At 40.1% G+C, this 20,181-nt stretch overlaps 1 protein-coding gene across 11 annotated transcripts in view; it reads left to right on the top strand.

The window, feature by feature from the left end:
* Positions 1–19,451, top strand: part of ENOX1 (ecto-NOX disulfide-thiol exchanger 1) — a 363,111-nt gene extending 343,660 nt beyond the window's left edge. For all 11 annotated transcript variants that reach the window (XM_090131472.1, XM_031615825.2, XM_031615822.2 and 8 more), the window contains 3 exons: positions 12,492–12,594; positions 15,489–15,574; positions 18,472–19,451. In XM_090131472.1, coding sequence (XP_089987598.1) covers positions 12,492–12,594; positions 15,489–15,574; positions 18,472–18,603 — 321 coding nt within the window. In that variant the 3' untranslated portion in view covers positions 18,604–19,451. The remainder of the gene's footprint in view (positions 1–12,491; positions 12,595–15,488; positions 15,575–18,471) is intronic.
* The last annotated feature ends 730 nt before the right edge of the window (positions 19,452–20,181 follow it).

The following is a 20,181-nucleotide window of genomic DNA, read 5'->3' as shown; positions in this document are numbered from 1 at the left end:
TGTGATGCATATAATGGGATTAGGATATATTTGTTACAGTTGACAGGTTGAATTCAGCAAATGAAATACCTTTACACGAAGAGCAATGGTGGTAGGTGTTGGTAAGGAAAAATGACGGTGTATGTCGATACACAGAACACAATCTAATCTTCACACTGTGGCATATTTAGATTTCTCTGCAGAAAGTCAAGCTCCTAAAAAGGACAATAAGAAACTCAAGACGTTGCATACACATCAAAAATTTTCTATTATAATGTTAAAAGATTAATGCCTTCACTCCTGGGGCTTTCTGCTGATGGCATTGGTCTGCATTATATTTAACATTAAAAATATATTGTTTTTTAGGGTAAAATCTGAAAATATCTTTCCTAGGAAAAACAGATACAGATGAAAAATGTATACTTCAAGCAAAGCTGGCATTTTTTTTATATTTCAGTTATGTCAGATCATGCTGAAAGAAAAGTGAGGAGCTGGATACTTTGGGAGACGTAACAATATTCCTCCTGAAATGTGCCCCACATGTAAAACATGCAAAACTTTACTTTTTTTTCCTTCGCTTTAGTCAGGAGAATTAAGCACAGCTAATTCAGAGGCTGGAGCAATGGCAACGTTACCCTCCTTGCCATGACAGTTCACAAAGCTGGGGGGACAGAAAGCAGAAATGCTTTGCAGGTATGGTAGTTATTTCTAGAAAGCACAGCCATCTCAATAGGGTCTGAAAACAGTGACAAGGATGTTCCACATGTGACTTACCAGTTGTATGTGGTAGTATTTGTTCTGGCTGTTGTCCCCTCCCAACTACAGCCTATGGTCTGTAGGAAAGGCCAGTTGGTTCTTGGAGCATAAGAACCTACTGCTGACAAAGTCCTCAGCACCCAGCACCGTCAGAGGGGCAGTCACAGAGCGTTCACTTCCTCCAGCCCTGCAGTCAGGAAAAGATTGCTTCTTGCTTCTAATCTGTACTTTTAATTTCCTCCTCGTTGCTGCATATAATGCTGTTTAATTCACATCTCTGTCTTAACTGAAAATAATGGGCAGCATACAATTATAATTTCAGATGAAACCCTCTTCCAGGATATATGCCTGTGCTCTTGGGACCTGATTAGTCCCAGTGTGAAAAAAAAGTCCTGCACAGGATTTCTGCTTGAGTAGAGAGCATTTTTCAACCTGAAAATACTAATCTCATGTTTTGTGTTTCACTCTGTAAATGTCATTTTATTCTTCCACTGTTTCTGTGACTTCATTGTCTTCCTACAGAGCATCTTCTGTTAAGGGCAGTGCTGTACTTAAACTGAAGTCCTCCTTTTTATTCACTGCTGAGTTCAGCATAACATGCAAATACAGTTACATAGCCCTGGTGAATATATCCCTATTCTGGGGGCAGGAAAGTTGACCTCCGTGGTATCCTTCTATTCTTAGTAGAGAACAAGAGATTTTGAACGTGAAACTTACTTTAGATCTGGGTGATCTTTTTCCAGAATTTATCTTCCTCCCTTGACAGATACATGTATTTTCTTAGATGGAGAATAACTGCTGTGAATAGCTCCCACCCTTTGTAAAAGTACAACAAAATGGCAGTCAGGAGTACCAGCCCTTCACGTTCAAACCAAAGCAAGAGATGGGGCATGGTCATAAGAAGCATTTTGAATGCTTGGATTTAAATTGCATGTTAAAATCCTGACTCCCTTGTAGTCAATATTTAAATACCTTTCAAATTTAATAAGCCAGGATTTCACCAGAAGACTTCTAGGGTAACTTCATTATCAGCAGGTTATAATATGATATATGTGTTGTTTTATACAGGTTATAAAACAATATATATGTTGTTTTATATGAGAGCAAAGGTGATCCCACCACAAGTTTTTTAACATTTTGGGGTTTTTTTTCCATTTTGAGTTTCATTGCTTGAACAAAGTAATGACTTTGACCTTATTCATCTGTGACCTTCTGGTTAGTATCTCCAGAAAGTTGGATGCAATATTTTGTGGGTTTGTCTCCAGACATGGAATCAATAATATTAAGTGGGGATGCATTTTTCGATTTGAATGCTTGAAGCTATTACTAGAGCATTTCTCAAGTTCAACCAAGCATCTTACATTTGATGTTGATTCTTCCTTTAATTTTTTCTCCCTGTATCTGCTTTTCAAGCAATTACCAGACAATCCTTATCTCTGAGGAGGAGTATACCCAGGGTGAAATGTTTCAACCATTTTACTAAATTGCTCACTTTATGCTACAGTGGAAGTGATGTTATTTTTAACTACAGCCTAGTCTTCTCTTTTCACACTTAGTGGGTTAATCACTGATGATCTTCACCAAAGACACAAGATAGCTCTTAAATAAGGCTCAAACTTGTGGCCAGCTGGGCCAGCATCTAGAAAGCTAACCCCACTCAGTTTTGGGGGAAGTCTGTTAATAACATCGAACTTCTCAGAGTTCATGTGCTCACTATGCAGACCTTTAATGGAAATACCCAAGATACATGCTGCAAGCATCCCATGACAGTATATATATTAGTACATATCTGCCATAGGATGGGGCACCTTGATGCTGTTTGTGTGTCTGCTTCACACTGTGATGAAAAGAGGCCTCGAACACAGGCAGAGGAGAGGCAGATAGAGGAAAGCAAGGTATGCTTGAATTGTCCCAGTGGCTCAGGACTATGGGACAAGAGCTGGTCACCTTTATTGATGAGGATCCCAAGAAAGTGGTAGCTGATGTTTTTGCTTCACTTCTTAGTGAGTGCCACAGTTATCTCCTGGATAACCCTCTCTTCACAGAACAACACAAACTTGAGATTAAAAATGTTCTCTATAACACTAATATAAAAGCAATTTGGTCCTAAAATTATAGGCCAGGAAACCTTAGTGCAGGATTTGTGGCAGGAAATTGCATGCACTTGTTTTCTATCCAAGTTTCCCAAGCAACTGCTTGGGGTTTGTATGCTGTGTGCCTCAGTCCCAGCAAGCTGAGGTGGGTCAGCAAGTAGCTGCCTCAGCTCTGCTGGGACTCTCTGTCCTTGTGGTCAGCAATTCTGCAGCGCACAGGAATGAGTGGGCACTGCAAAATGTGCAGCGATGACAGCTGAGTGCATTAAAGGAGAGTGGGAAGAGGGTCCTGGCAGCCTTTCCGTGCCTAAGAGTGTGAGGGCTGCATCCTCTGCTTGAAGTTGTGGCTCTGCCCTCCCCAGCTTCTCTGTTGTAACTGCTCCCCTTTGCAAGGGGACTGCACTCAGTCAACTAATTCATTTAACGAATGCAGTTAATTGTCTGAAGAGAGCAATCAAGAGTAACTGTGCTGCGCTGGGATGAGAATAACCCCCTGAGGAGAGGGAGATTTGATTTCTCATTATGGGTATGCTACGTTGTTAGATGATGTAAGGACTTGATGTCCTGAACGGAGAGAGACCCCAGCTGTTCCCAGGCATTAGAGACCTCAATTATTGCCTGTATTCGTATTCTTCTGTCATGATGGAGCTAGGACAACAGGGTGAGGAATGGCTGTCTCTTGTCCTTGCCCACTTTTTTCTATTCCAGGCGTTTATTTGTAGCCCTTCCATCACTCATTTCCTCTCATTTCCTTCAATTTAAGGCATGTAGATTATGATAAATTCAAGCAGCTAGGACCATTTGCAGATCAGCAGCTTTTCTACTTACCACAGGAATGAGGAATGACCACCCTGTTAATTCAGTCCCATGAGGGCTCAAAAATAACAGGACTGTGTTATCCTCAGCCCTCAGAAGTTCTCACACACTGATCAAGGCTTCCCAAGTTTCCCCTTTGCTGCCCCAGCCCTGATTTGGTGTGTTAGAAAATGGCAATTAAGTTTAATTAGCACAATGCAGATCTCTCTGCTGGCTGAATAACCGTCTCTGCACTTTGAGGAATGATCCAACACTATGGGGAAGCAAACTTTTACAGTAGATCGAAGAGTATTCTGCCACAGAATCATCGAACCATAGAATGGTTTGGGTTGGAAGGGACGTTTAAGATCACCCAGTTCCAACCCCCTAGAGGCTATAGGCAGGGACACATCCCTCTAGACCAGGTTGCTCAAAGCCCCATCCAGCCTGGCCTTGAATGCTTCCAAGGAGGGGACATCCACAGCCTCTCTGGGCAACCTGTTCCAGTGTCTCACCACCTACCCAGTAAAGAATTTCTTCCTAGTATCTAGTCTAAATCTACCCTCAAATGCATGGTTTGAGCTGCTTGAAGCTGAGCTTTCACAAATAACCCCTTTAGCAAGAAATCACACTACTGTCCCTATCTGGAAGTGTCAGAGCAGCAAGTCCCTTTCTTTTGGAGTGAACACCCATCATCTGAGGGAGGAAAAGAGAGAACTCTGAAACACAATGACAAAACCCATTCAGCCACCCACTCAGCAAATCAAAAAAGTTTTTTGACTTCATATTTTACACGAGCTCCACAGGGAGACAGTTCTTCAATGCCCAGAGCAACCTGACATTTTAATAATATCTGATCATTATGTACAGTCTTTCATCCCAAAGCATTTCTCCCTACTATTTATACAGGCATCATCCCATCATTTCTAGTGAGTAAATGAATAATGTTCTGCCTTACGCATATGCAGCTGTGCGCTTAACCCATACTGCACAGAAGATAGATTGGCTTGTTATCACAGATGGGCTCCCCCACAACCACCCTAAGGATGATGATGATGTGCCCCACTTCTGCTTTAGCCACAAGGTGGAAGCTGGTGATGAGTCGTGTGCCCCAAGGTCCATCTTGTCTCCCTCATCTCTGCCCTTGTGAAGCTCAATCTAGAATACTGCATGCAGGTCCCAGTACAAGGAGGATGTGGAGCTGTTGGAGTGGGTCAAGAGGAGGCCACAAAGGTGATCAGAGGTCTGGAGCACCTCTTCTATGAAGACAGGCTAAGGGAGTTGAACTTATTCAGCCTGCAGAAGAGAAAGCTCCAGTGAAACCTCATTGCAGCCTTCCAATACTTGAAGCAGGAGGGAGACCAATATTTTTCGTGGTCTGATAGTGATAGAAAGAGGGGGAATGGTTTTAACTTTAAAAAAAAAAGAGAGAGAGAGAAGAGAGGGAGAGAGAGATTTCGATTATCTATTAGGTTGAAATTCTTTACTCAGAGAGTGGTGAGGCACTGGCACAAGTTTTCCAGAGGAGCTGTGGACACCCCATCCCTGGAGGCCAGGTTGCATGGGACCCTGGGCAGCTTGTTCTGGTGAGTTGCAGCCCTGCCACAGCAGAGGGGGTAAAACTGGATGGTCTTTAAGGTCCCTTCCAACCCAAGCCATTCTGTGATTCTGTCACTCTATCATTTACATACTGAGATCTCTGTGAATATGGGTGTTGCCCTGTTACCCTGTGTTTTAAGATATCTAGAATTACTGTCTTTCAAATCCAGACCATGGTGAAAGTCTGTTCACTCTAATAAATCATGTGCATTGTTTTGGTTTTCCCCCAGTTATTTCCTTTTATTTCAACAAAAACGTTCTCTAAATGATTCAACATCCTGGAAGGAAAGTGAATTGCCTTTTTATTTTCTTTTTTAGCTTTTCTTTTTTTTTCTTTGTTTTTCTCTGTATTAATTTTAATTTAGTAGTGATTGTTGGAATGATCTCTGTGTTAAAGAACTTTTGAACGGGCTTTGAGAAGTTCTCAGTCTCAAGTAAGCACAAAGCATCCTCTCTTACAATGCTGTCAGTGGTGCTGGTGGGCAGGTAATGCTTTTGTTCAGCCAACCACTGGTTTGCTCCAGTTCCCTACTGCAAAGTGTGCAAAATGGCAATTACCTTTTCCCTTGCAAAACAACCACCTTCACACTGCATGAAACATCTGTGTTAAGTCATCAGGAACCTACACATAAATCCAACTTTAGAAAATGAAGCAACCTGATCATGCTTTTAGAAATAGGCGTGAAGTAAGTTTCATATTAGTCATCCATATTTTGCATATGTACATCCCTATAAAATAGATATGCTCAAATACAATGAGAACAATATGAAGACATAGTTTCTGTGAAAAAAAAACATTTTCACATTATTGCTACTTGCCTAAACTCAGCAGGTGAAAGTTATAATAGTAAAAGCTTTGTAATGAAAAAGTTAAAAGCATCTCTCTGGCAAATGGGTTGGAAAAATAGGATGTCAAGAGCACCATAATACAATTAATCTTCACTCCTGAAAACATTTCTATCATCTAGGATAAATCAGACAAACTAATTTTAGATGCACAGTGCTGTGGTTCAAATGCCTCATTCGCAAGGTCTTAAGTTTGCTGTTCTAGATTTTCTTCATTGTTGTTCCTATGATTTTAATACCAGATAACATTTCAAGCCAATTGTCAACAGTATTACTGCCAGTGTACTCTTAAATTTACTGTCGTGGTACAATTTTCTTTATTAACATATTTTAAAAGTAAATTTCCACATTAGTGTACTTTAAAGGTAATTACAGTCTGCTGTGGCTGACAAATGCAACACTGGTTTATTGCATAGCTCAAAATAAGTTATGAAGTCTTGATCTGAGTGAATAGATGACACCTGGTCTCTATCATTTCTAATGATAAACGAATCACAAGCACAAACTGTTACAATGTTCACCAGCAGGGTAGCATATGGCAAATACATACTTCTGCATCACTAGTTAGACAGCGGTAGGATAAGGATCCCCTGAGAGCCTGTGTGGGGAATAAAAAAATGAAAAACAAGAAGTTGCCAGCCTAGAGAAGTGGGCTTTAATCCAGCTATGGCTAGGGGGGCAGCTTGCAAATTAGTGAGGAAACAGGTTGGGCTAGTAAGAAAATGAATCAGGGTGACAAGATTAAGAGGGCCCTTGGTGAGGGTAACATGGGACAGATGGAGATCCACTTCAGATTCAGATATACAAACATACCTGGGAAACAAAGAGGAGGAGATGGAGCACCATGTGCTGACACAGAACTGTTGTGTCATTGGGATAACCGGGACTTGTGGGACAGCACATTCATCTGGGGTTAGGTGATGGATGGGAAAACGAGGCAAGCTTTTACATGTTTCTTGTGTGAAGTTTGAATGTGTGGAGCTTATCTGTGGAACAGGCAGCAGGCCTGCTGAAAACTGGCAGGTCCGGATCAGAGGAACCCACCTTTACCACATCCCCTGGGATAAGGATGGAGCAAGATAGCTTGGGAGTTGTTCTTCTGGGAGGAGGTTAGGAGCTGCCAATATGGATTTACCAGGAGTAAATCATTCTTGACCAACCTGATTGCCTCTCTGTTTAAATGGCTCTTTGCCTGAAGGGATTGCAGTCCCTCCTGGCTTTTGTAGGGTTTTGGAACAAGGCATCCTACAGCATCTATATGTCCAATTGTTTCCCTCTACTTTGCCAATCACATTGAGATATTGCATCCTCTTTGGAGACTTCTGTGCAGGTCAGATAATGAACAAACAGAGCAAGCTCATCAAAGGCCACCATGACAGTCAGGGGCTGGAGCACTGAGCTTGTGAGGAGAGCACAAGGGAACAGGTCTGGTTCTTGCCTGGAGATTATCTGTGATTATCTGAGTCACGATCACTGCCTGTGATTATACTCCTACATTTCTACACTCCTACATTTTTGCATTTGCAAAGAAATCTGATTTAAGTTAAATTTAAATAAGATTTTTCATTGTAGTTGAGCTCAAGGTGAGTTGAATAATTTTGTATTCGCCATGGATCAGAGCACATACAAGACAGCACCCATTCTTGACTGACAAGAATATTAAGCTGTCAGAAGTTGTGCTGTACCTCATACTTTCATATGCCCATATGTTTAAGGGCTTGACTTGATGAGCATTAAACCTAATGCAAGATTTTCATTCGCTTGATTGGAAATCGAATTAGGTTCCATTCTGGTTAAAACAGCAAGATAAAATTTTCTGATGTAGGTCTTGGGATACATTTAGTAAAAGACCAGCGAAGTAAACACAATTGTGCCAGACTTTAGAATAACTGCAAGTAAATTAAAGTAAAATTGCATGCTTTTTGTGTCATAGGCCAGTTTCTACTTCTCTTTGCAGTTGAAACCTGCATGCTCATCAGTAAGTAGAATCTGGACAATCAGTTCTGAAATCTTAGGTTGTGTTCTGTGGACTCAGAGCAGACAAACTTGCCTTTCAAGAGCTTAAAGACTGCACATTCAGTATCATGTGTTTGGGTTTTTCTTCTATCAAAACCATAAAATTGCATTTCGTTTTCAAGCTTATAGCATCTCTCTGCCTTGCTGGTAATAGCCTGCAAGATTTTTGCTTGTGTATCAGACATACAGCTTTTTCTCCTACTCGGAAATCCTCCGGCTGATGAGAAATTGTTGTGTATCCCATACATTTAGCAAGTGTCTGCTGTGTCCAGCATACAGTAATCCTTCCCTCTGCCACTGCTCTAAACACAGATTACTTGCTTTGTACAAACTTCAGCATGACCTACAAACTCTTCCAGATTTTTTCACATGTCCTTCAGAAGGCTAATATTATTCTTACCTCCCTGCTACAAAAATCTACAGAATTCCATATACTGCAACAAAGGAAATGAGGTCTTTGAAGACAATCTGCAGTCATCATTCCCCATAGGTTTAAAGGTAATCATCAAACAGCTGGATTACCCAGTGTCTCAGTTCTTGGGATATTTACATCCTGATCACATGCCAGGTGTCTTCAGTGTCACATTCATTAAATTCTATATGCTGCCTTTCAAACAGAGTCTTGAGCAATGGGTGAAGTGGATGTGCACTTTTGCAGGCGTGGCTTCCAGGTAGGCCAGCTGTCCTGCTCAGCCCTTGAGCAGTGTTTATGCAGAATGGCAAGTCTACTCTCTCTCCATTTTTAGAGATCCTGCCTAGCAGATGTTCTGTAGTTCACAGATGACTAAAAAGAACTATTTTTGCTAAGGATAGAAACCCCACCACATCTCTTGCTCTTCAGGACCTCTGTATCTTCCTCTGGTGGTGTAGCTCTCTCAGGAATACCTCTCTCATTTGCTTATGTCTATGCATGGCTTCAGCTGCACTGGAGTGAATTGTGGTGGACAGTAAGACTAATGTGACTGAACCTAGATTAAGCCTTCCACCTACTGTATTTAGTTCTTGCAAGGTGATTTCACTTCTAATAGACATTAGCTTTGCACATGCTTGGCTGTGTTCTTCTCTGATGCAGTAACTGACAGATGGTAGCAAAATATTCCTTTTATAATGAAACCTGCTGAAGGAGACTGCTTAGGGCCTCAGAAAATACCATTTGCTAAATGAAAGATGGTCTGCAGGAAAGAAAGGAAATGCTGTAATGTAGTATATATATTAAATAATTTTCCTCAGGCACCTGGTGATCAGTAGATTTTTCTCATGTCAGAGAGGTGACCTGGCTGTTTGTTCCCAGGTAGTTATTGCCTCATTCACCTTTGTATACTCCTTAAAGTCGTGTTTCTGTGGGTTGGTGTAAGTAGTGCCTCTAACAGATGTGCAAATTAACGGTGTGAGGATAAGTTGTAGTAGAGGCTTCTTGGGTACTAGATTTGTACCTCCAATGTGTAGTCAGATATTTTAAGGTTTTCACTTGTACTATAATCACTCTCATTTCTGGATGAATTACATGCTAATTTTTTTGGACTCAATTATGTCCATTTCTCTTAAAATGCTATTAATTCCTAGCAGTACTGCTATTGCATCCTTTGTCTGGCTATGTACACCCTGGATTTTTTTTTCATGGCTGGGAAAGCTTATTTGGGGAGCTGAATACATCAGAATTGTCTATTTTATCATCTGAGGCAGGCAGTTTTTGGATGGTAGAAACCTTCCCTTTCCAAACCTTCAAGAACCTGCAACCTTTTTCTAAAGCCACTCTTTTGCTGAGTAGCTGTTTTTGCCATTCTGTGTTTCCACAGGTTCCCCTGTAACCCATTTTTTACTCCTCCACACCAACATACAGTTAAGGAGGACTTGATGTGACTTCCTTTAGCATCCGTTTACACTGTCCTATAAATCATACAGAATGTTCTGCACAGGCTCAAATCTAGAAATTAAATGAGAATCCATCTGTTCATTGCTCCCAATGGGAATATACTTTCTTTCTCTGTCTCTCTTCTTGACAAAACTTCTAATCCCATCTGAAACTGCTGTGTGTTGTATTTGAGGCCTGTTATATCAAATACATATCTCTCTCCTCTCTCGTTCCCCTCTCAGGAGTTATTATTTTTAGACCGTTTTTCTATTGCTGAAGGAGTCAAAAGTTATATCTTAACCTGTATGAGCACTGGTGGCATATGTTGCACTGCTCTTCTCCAGCAGCAGGAAATCTGCCATCCAGCTCTGCTCTTCTCATCTGTAACCCCCTTATCATTGCTGTTCTTACACCGAAACTCATATGAATGCTTCTCTTAGTTCTGATTCTTGCCTGGACTTTGTGTCACTGCTTTCAGATGCCATGGCCAGCAGTAGATGTTTGCATTAGCCTTCAATTGTGACAAGGAGAGGAATCAGTAGTGCTGGGCAACTGAGAGTATATTCCTGTTGCTGTAATGTGTTCTGTGCAGTGCAGTACTACAGGAGCATTGGTGTCAAGGTGATGTAGCTGCCAGAGCACTCAGACACACCATTATTTTAAGAAGATATCACTGCAACTCTTGATCTACTGCCTCTCTCCTACCTCTTGGTGCCTAATTCTGTATTACAATGATTGTAGCCAATGAGGAAAATAGAACAGGCACCTCTAAGGTCCAGTTTATTTCAACTTAAGAAAATAACCAAAATATGTGACAAAAAAACTTCTAATTTCTTTTCTGTTGACTAAAAAAACACTGTAGGTGCACCACCTTACATGCACACACTACACATAGGTATCTGGTCACAAGACATTGGCCACTATAACTGCTGCAAACCAAAGCTGAGAATGAATCTCACACCTCGTTCATTGTGTGGGTGAAGATCTAACAGAGTCCCCTGCTGCCAGGGGCTAAGGATACACATGCAGTCATTCAAATCCACATACAGTTTTGTAGCTGGTGCATGGCAACTTGTTCCACTTCACAGCACGAGGGAACATTTGAACCCATGACGCAGCCCAGCCATCAGGCACTGCGGATTGAGAAGCTGCTCCTTGGTGCCAACCTATAAAGAGCACAAAGCACGTCACTGTGTGTGTGTGCTTAGTGGTTTTTTTTTTTTTTTTCAGAATGAGGAAGTGCTGACTCTTTTCACCCGCCTCACAGCTTGTGAAGCTTTTTCTCATCTATAAATAGGCACGTTGGACACATTTGAAGCTTTTTATTATTATTATTGTCTGTGGATTATTCACACCTCCAGAAATGCCCTAGAGCCACACAGCCCAGTGTCTCTCTTTGATTGCCAAAATAATTGCTCTCCAATAATTTTGGAGCAAGGTACCACCCAAATGCGTGTTTTAGACAGGCCACATCATTAAACCAAGTAGTAGAAATTAGATTGTGTGCTAGCAGGAATAATGGAAATCTGATTGGCTACCTAGTCCTAACAGCACCCCTTGACTGCCTCAGCCAGAACAAGAGCCAGTTCTTTCCCAGTCCCTCCCCAGATCATCTGCAGCTTCATGCTCTTTGCTTCTGAGGTTTTGCAAGGAACTTCTGAGCGTTTCACACAGCAGATGCAGCAGTGTGAGTCACTGCCTCACCCAGGAAAACGTTACTGTACATCCGTCACTCCATGGAAACAGCCCATGTATATGCTTGAATACTGTGCAATGCACTTTAGGACCACTTACATGCCTTTGAAGTAGAGATAATTTGTTTACTTCACGTATGCCCAAGAGGAGAGCAGTCTGCATTGCACATCTGCCTGGGTACCTCTGATGGAACATCTAGCATGTGATAGCTTGGCTTAGATTTGGATGGTTCAGGTCACCTGATTGAAGAAAACAGGTGCCTTGACCAGTTTGGCCTTAATACTGGCTCTCCCTCAGTCTTCAAAACAAGGTGGTTGTAGACAGACTGCCTGTTAGGAATGGTCCTCAAAGTATGTCTGGGGATTGCTTACAAAAGGGGCCAACACCATGCTGGGCATTGGCTGGAGTGTGCAACTGGGTAGATGATTATGCTCGAACAGGTAGAAACATTTCTGGTGACTGTTGAATTTACTCTTATAGCTGTAGCTGAATGTTTCCACCCACGTTCCCTAGAGGCGGTCTTTGTTTACAGCTTTAATAGCTAGAAAATGTGATTTTTCTGACCATCTCCACATTTTATGGCACATCTTTCAAGCTGTTCTAATGAAGAAGCACTGGCAACACAGTTATTACTTACTCCATAAGCAAAATTTGTCTCCTGGGCAGTTCTTGGCTTAAAGGTACTTCAAAAAGTGTCTTAATATTCTGCAAACAAATTAATTATTTATAATTGCCTTGTCTTTAGATGTGAATTAATTACTTTTTTTTTTTTAATAGAAAGTTGAAAAAGAAGCAGACAGGTTTAATTGAAGTAAATATAGTTTCCATGACCACCTGTTTTGTTTTTTTAAACTTTATAGGAAATCAATGTATTGACAGTAGCATTGGTGAACCAAGAAAGAGAAAAAACTTCTGAGAAACGAAGTCCAGGTCTAAAATCAGAGAAAGAGGCACTACTAATAGGTATGATAATCCAAATAAGTTTTTTGAGAACAAACTGTCTTCTGGCAAGTTTTTGTTTTGCACATGTGTTTGCATGCACCTTTGCATTAATAAATGAGAAAAGAAAGCTACCTTTCATTTGGATTCAGATTGGCTTTTAGTAAAATACTGCAAGTGAAGTTGAAAAAATCAGAAAAAATAATAAAAAAGTGGTTTGGATTTAGAATTGCAGGATGAACACGTGAGGATTTCCTTTACATCAAGATTTAGCAAGCAAGAATTGTATAATTTATTAACTGATTATTGGAAGAAATTGTGAAGGAGAAAGGGATGGAAATATTAGCAAAGTACCAAGCAGAAAAGTGTGTGCTGGTTGTACTAAGCAAACCAGATTTATGCTTTTGACATTAGGTGAGGGAATTAGAGACATGAATATTTATAAAGAATACCACAAGGACTGTCATATCCTCCACCGACAATAGAATCATTGAAATAAACTCTATAAGAATACCTAAAAATTGAAGCTCAGAGGTGGTGGGCAAGGTTGCTAGTAGCTGACACAGAGACACACAGGAATGCCACCTGCCCATGCTGCCCTTGGAGGGAACGCACCCCGCTGACATCAGGGCATGGTTTCCATTTGGTTTCAGCGGGCAGGTTTTCATGGAGTCTAAGGGCCATGGTCCCAAGTGCTCCCTAAGGCATGCTTGCCATTTGCCATAACACTAAAAGACTAGGTTTCCTTTAATTGGTTGGGTCCTTTCATAAAATTAGCTGTATCCTGGTAGGGGGCGGTTTCACAACCAGCGTAATTTGTTTAAATGCAATTTATTCACTGGGAAAGTTGCTGCTTTCTTGCTAGAACATGGAATCAGACTGGCTGGACCGAAGAGGTCATTTAAAAGTGAAAAAAGGCATTTAAATGTTTAAAGGGCTTAGCACACTACAGCAAACTTGCAGTGAGATATGGAACAGTGTGATATATGAAAGAATATGAATTAAATTTATTTTGGTTATTATAGCTTTTGGATCTTTTAACTGTTATGAATGATATTTGATCTGTTGACGGGTAACTTCCAGAAGAAAGGTAGGAAGGGTGGGATTTTAAGAATAGAATAAAGAGCTTTTTTTTTTTTTCCCAAGTCACTCATTATTTGACCATAACAAGTGAGAGGGGTTTCCCAAAGCGGGTATCATCCGCTTTCTGGTGACATGCCCTGATAAATATGTAGTCTCAATCCAGGTGTCACTCATAAATTCCCACAATTGGCTCATTGTAACAGCCCAAAATCAAAAGATTGTTCAAGATGGACTTCATGTTACCTCTTCCTCTGAGACATATTCAGACCTCATAGGGGTAGAATGGGTCCTGCCTCCACCTACTTCCTGTGTTCATCTCTGTTTTCACAACAGTGACTATTGTCTTAGAGGAAAAGAGTATAAAAGGAAAACAAAATTACTGAAAAGTTACTGTCGAACTTCACTCAGCAACAACAAGATATTTACAAATGATTTTTTCTTTGCATTGCGTGAAAGAACTGTCTTTGAACATTCTGTGCTGAAAAAGTCCTGAACACAGATACAAAAAATACAATGCCACTGGTAAAACAGTGATTTGAATATAAATCGGATTTCCAGTCAGTCTACCCAACTGGTTAGTCTTGACTTTTGCCTCAAGAGCTCGTGTGTGTGTGCATATGGACACACATAGTGCAAGGACTGCAATTACCTCTGGCACATGCCATTGTATAAAATTAAATATACATCTTTCTCTTTGCATGATCAGAACTTTGTAGATGCTATTGGAAAAATAAGGGAAGGACTAAGCTAGTCTAAAATTGATTTAAATATGACTTATCATTTTCAACCATGGCCAGTATTTGGGAAAAACTGAAATCAAAGATTATCCTAATTCATTCAGCACCAAGAAAGCAGTATGGCCTGCAGTACACAAGATACAGTGACCCATTTTTGTCATTTGTAAGGATTTTTAATCCTAGCGTTTATGCTTTAAATATAAGGAACTTCCCCTACGGTGGTTCAGCTAAGAAACCCATCCAAACAGAGCTGAAAGTATTTGCTCTGATTCTCACAGTTCAACTATCCCCAAACAGTAAGTAACATACATGCCATTCTGTATTTTCACTGCTTGTTTAGAAGAGGAGAAATTGGATCGTGCTTTTAATAGCAATCCTGCCACCCCAAATCTTGTTTTCTATGGTCATTATTATACCATCACTTGATTTTCATTGCAGAAGAAATTGCTAGGCTTAGATCCTGACTCATCCCGAACCACTTTTATTCCCACTCCTTTTACAACAATCCTGTAAGCAACAACAGACAGAACCGGTTCTCTTTTAAGAGAAAATAAATGAGTAAATATGTCATAAAAGATCTGTGTTTTCTTCAGTAGCAGTTAGGGGTAATATGGATTAAACACATTTCATAACCAGCATCAGTATAATTACTAGAGAAATTTGAGGGAGTGCAGTTTGTGACACAATTATATGAAACGTTTTCACAACAGAACATCCAGTGAAGGGGAAAAAAGCAATAATTTTACCATTACAATATCCACAATTTTACATTGGTAAATCAAGCATAAAATTGGCAGTTGAAATGCTTCCAGCAAGTCTTTGTTTAGAAATTCCTTTATTCATCAGTATATTATCTTGGTCACTTACTTGCTAACTGCTGTCATTCCTGAGGATGAGCTATTGTGTTTACCATGTTATTATGACTGTATTAAAAATGTGCTTTTTTCTTATGTTTATTGGGTTGTGTAAGAAAAATAAGAACCGTAATTCGTACTGAAGAACCTGCAAGAACAGACTATTCAGATATATTTTGCTTATTTCAATGTTACACTGTCTGAGGTGATTTCAACGCTTTGTGTGCATTTGCTTTTAACACAGGTATCATCTCCACATTTCTTCACGTCCACCCTTTTGGAGCTAATATAGAATATCTTTGGTCTTATATGCAGCAGCTGGACTCCAGGGTAAAAAAAAAAAAGAAAAAATTAATCAAAATCTGTTTTCTCTATAGAAATACTGTATTTTTTGTTACTGCAGGTTAAACTCTTTGTGTGTTTCCATTAGAAAGATAATGGGATACGGGGCTTGGGGGTTTGCAGTCTTTATTCATTCGCAAATTACAATGCACATACATACTTGTGTTGAGGTCCTTTCCCTTCCTCTGGTTAGTTATTCTTTGCAGCAAAAAAGAGCAAAGTTTTAAATGGCAAAGACTAGCAGCTGGTTTCACGATGAATACAGGTGAGGAGAAAGAAAACACAGTAAGAGGTAGGTGTATCTATAGCTACACTGTAGAGAGTTTTAGGAGGTGATTCCTTTTTCTTCTAACAATTGTTAGTCTTGTGTCACACCTAATGTGAACTTTCATTAACACATAAGTGGACCATGAAGCTTATCCTTTGTCTAATGAAGAAGTACAGAGGGCCTCATAAGGGAACAGGCTGACCCTGTTGCTAAACTCAGAGAGCTGTGGCCAACACAAGAGCGAAGCCAATACACTATAGCATGAAAAATATTTCTTAATGCATCAGTTCCTACAATTCATAGCTAATGTACACCTGTGGATAAGATACTTTGACTTTTAAACATTTACTCTATGATAAGATGAATCAAGCCCCAGAAGTATCTATTCCTCTCCACTGAAAATTAAGCAAGTCAAGAGTGAGAAACTGGGCTGTGAAATGTCCACCTTTGCTCAGGTGCACGCTACTCTCAGCACTGAACAATGGCTCTGCAAGATTGTAGTCCAGGAAATACTGGACAGATGCAGATGTCACCTTCTGATGAGCCACAGCTCTGATCCACATCTGGCAATACATCTCCTGAACATCGGTATTATGGTGCTTGCCTAGATTTTCTTGCAACGTTGGGTGAGGATAAAGCCACGATGTGTACTTGGGCTCAGAATGTGGGCAACATTCCTTGTGTGGTGCTGTTAGATGTACCTCCGGTGATCCTGGCAATGTTCTGTTCCTGAAGACTTCTTCCAGCCATGCCATTCACAAACAGGATCACCTTCCAGCTGCTTTGATGGGATGCTTCATGCTCTGAAGGATCCTTCTCCTATTTCTACGAAGTAGAGGAGATGCTCTAAAAGCAGATCCTTTAAAAGCAGAGAAGATCCTGAGCTAGAAACCCAATGGAAATCAGAGAGCTTGCACAGAGAAGAAGGATGATGTTTTAGGCATTATATTTGGACCAGGACAGCTCAGATTTTGAAGTGCTTTCAAGTCCACTGTTGCCCACAAAAACAAGGGAGTAAGGGAAGCTCTTCAGCCGCCTCCCCCTTCACTGTTGCAGTCTTCTTTGTTCACGTGTGTAGGCTCTTGTCCTTGAGTTTCTACTCATATGAGTAGCCTATTGGCTTCTGTGAGGCTGCCAAGATCAGCCTTTAATTTGCAGATTCAATGGATGAGGCATTGCCTCCGTCCCTCTGAGATGCCAAATTACCAGCCCATGCAGCTACCACTCAGCATACCTCCTGCATAATAAACACAAGCTGCAGAATTTGACCTCACTGGTTTACTTTGGAAGCAACTGCTTGTAGCAACAAATTACTTTTTAATAGCGCAATCCTGAGATGCAATCTCTGAGATTAATTTCAATTACTTTCCATGGTTAGCCTGTCATCTCTCACCTGAACAGGAATGATAAGGTCAGCATACCCATGTGGGCTGAGGGCTCTGTACAGAGCTCAGATACATTACCCAAAGGTAACCAGCTATCCATTACTGCCATAAGAATACGTAAAAGATGGACCTGATTACTCTGGGGCTCCAGACTGACTCCAACACTGATTTTTCAGCACCACCTTAACAAATCATTTAATCTTTCTGTCTCACTAACCTCATCAGGAAAAAATAAAAGGTGATAGGTACTTTCTCACTTCCTTTGGGAGTAATGAGGTGGAATTATTGTACTTTATGATTGTACATTGGTTTTAAAATCAAACTTTCCACCATAGAAGAGTCCTACTAATATGAATAAGCAGAAGTGCCATCGTTGCCAGAGAAGCCTATCAAATTGTGGAGATACCTGTAGATGGCAAGCAGAACCCGTGTATTCCTTGACTGTTCCTTGCATGGTCATTACTTTCCAAGAAGTAGCTGCAAGACAGAATAATTCATTTTTCCATGAACATTCATTTCTTGACTTCTCAACTGATTATACCAGAAAGGTTATATTTTTGAAAGTGTTTTCTGCAGTGGGAGGACCTTTTGGATAAAGACTATGACTATTTATTAAGTTTTCAAGACAACAGAAGCATCCTGAGCTATGCTGAGTCAGGAACTTCACCGCTTGTTTATCTGGGGCTGCTGACCTGACTGGGAGAGGACGACTCCATGAGTAGTCAGCCCTAAGTAACAAAAGGAAGCTGACTGAAAATAAAGTCTCTCTGTGTTAGGTTTTTTAGAAGAGAAAAACTGATGGAGATGAGTGGAGAAGGATTCAAGAGTTCTGGGGATGAGAAGGAAGAGGAAAGTCCTATTGGCTTTCTCCTCCTTATAAGTGTGCCTGCAAGTGTCATTCTTGAATGGACTTTGCACAACACTATGTGATAGCAGCCCCAACACCACAGCTCTCATTCTTTTGCAATGAAACTCCACTTTAAAAAAGCAGGATCATTCCTGCAAGAAATCTTCATTTCCTTTGGAGTCTGGAAGTTCATGTCAGACTAAGATTGAAAATAATATTGATTGACTTTGATTTCACTTGCCTTTATTTTTTTTTTATTTACTTACTTATTTATCTATCTGCATATCTATCTATCTGTCTGTCTATTTTTATTTTTTATTTATTTCATTTTTCTAATCTACAGGGCAGTCTTCTTACTCTAATTTTACCTCTCTGTCTTTCGCAGATCTCTGCAAATGAGATAGAAATGCTTTTAATGAGACTGCCACGCATGTTTAAACAAGAATTCACTGGTGTAGGAGCAACACTGGAAAAGAGGTGGAAGTTCTGTGCCTTTGAAGGAATTAAAACTGTCTGACTGTGACTAGTAATGAAGCTATGCAGAAGAAGAATTCCTAGAGCATGGCAGGGTTATAAAGTATTAAAGCAAGAAATTTGGGTTTTGGCACATAGTAGTATGTTTTCAAAGTTATCCAAGCCTAATTTTAGTTACATTCGTGACGTTCTCTTGTGAGTGGAAATGTAGTTGTGCACCAATTCCTAAAATAATTAAAAAATAATTAAAAAAAAAAAAAAAACTTTCAAAATGTGACAGATCTGTTTCCTATGAAAACTGAAGAAAGATACCGCAGTCATAATGATTTCCAAATACTACATGTCCTACATCTAAGAAAAGCTCATTGAGCAAGCAGTTAAGGAGAAAGATAGCCCAGCTGTGGTCACTAGGCCGCAGAGATGTATATGTAATATGTAGTAGAACTCATTAAGTTTCGTTATTGAAAGTTCTTTCTGTTTAGTAAGAGAATTAAGTAATTTTACAGTGAGGAAAAGCATACCAAAAGAAAACTTGAAGATGTGTCTGAAGTTATTGTATTTTGTAAATTAAGTTATATGCTGTACCAGGGATTTTTGCCTTATTGAAAGAGGCCTGAAAATGTGATTGGAGTCCTCGAGAATGCTTTATCAAGAATATTATTTTTCTAATGTAACTATTCTCCATTACAAGTTCTTTTAACATGGATTGCATATCAATTTTCATAAACATGTAAATAAGGAGGAAACCAGTGTTACTGTATTGTATTTGGTATGTAACATTCAGGTTTATGCATCAAAATAAATATTCAGTTGCATTACTGTTACAAATTTTATAGCAAATATATTAATTTTTATCAATAAATATGACTTCTACCATATTGTTTGTACAAGTTTTTCTTCTGATGTTTCTGAATTCTTTATCAATCCAGCAAGAATCTTCTGGCATTTGTCTCTGTCCTCAACTCTTAATTGCATATAACTTGAATAAATTAATTGAGCATCCGAAAAAACGCTTACAAGATTAACTATAATTAAAATAGCTGAATTTATTACTAGAGGAAGCACCAGCATGGAGTTTTGTTTAGCCAAACTGATTTCATTTGTTTTCAGAAGAGCAGGCAGGTTAAAAATGAACCTCATTTCCAGTGTGTTGCTGGGTAGTCACAATGCATCCAATTAGCTGCTCCTTCTAACTCTCAGTTAATGCATCTGGCCTCTGGCCAGGCAAGAAATGGAATAACATCTAGTGATGTTCCTTAAGTAGGGGCATTGACCTGAACCGTTATTTAGGATTTACTGTCAAAACCACAGCACACCAGTGCTCCTGTAAGAGCCAGCAAAAGCTGAAGAAGTGTGTGGATAAGCCAACATTGGTGACCATGGCAGGAATGGCTCCTTCCAGAGCCCTGTTTTGAAGAACTGCATCAGTTCAGCATTTAGCATGGTGCTGAATAAGAAACAGCAGCTCTTCAAGTCACACCTCTGTGCAAGCAAGCAAAGGAGCCATCCAGAAGAGAGCTGTCCCCATGAAAAGCAGGCATCAACGGAGGGAAATATGGCAAATTGCAACAGATGCAGAGAGTACCTAGACACATGTCAGAATGATGTTTCACTCAGGTTC

This window comes from Phasianus colchicus, chromosome 1 (assembly GCF_987193195.1).
Source record: "Phasianus colchicus chromosome 1, bPhaCol1.hap1.1, whole genome shotgun sequence".
Lineage (NCBI taxonomy): Eukaryota > Metazoa > Chordata > Aves > Galliformes > Phasianidae > Phasianus > Phasianus colchicus.
The sequence above is the reverse complement of the archived record's forward strand: the minus strand, read 5'-3'. Positions and strand labels throughout refer to the sequence as shown.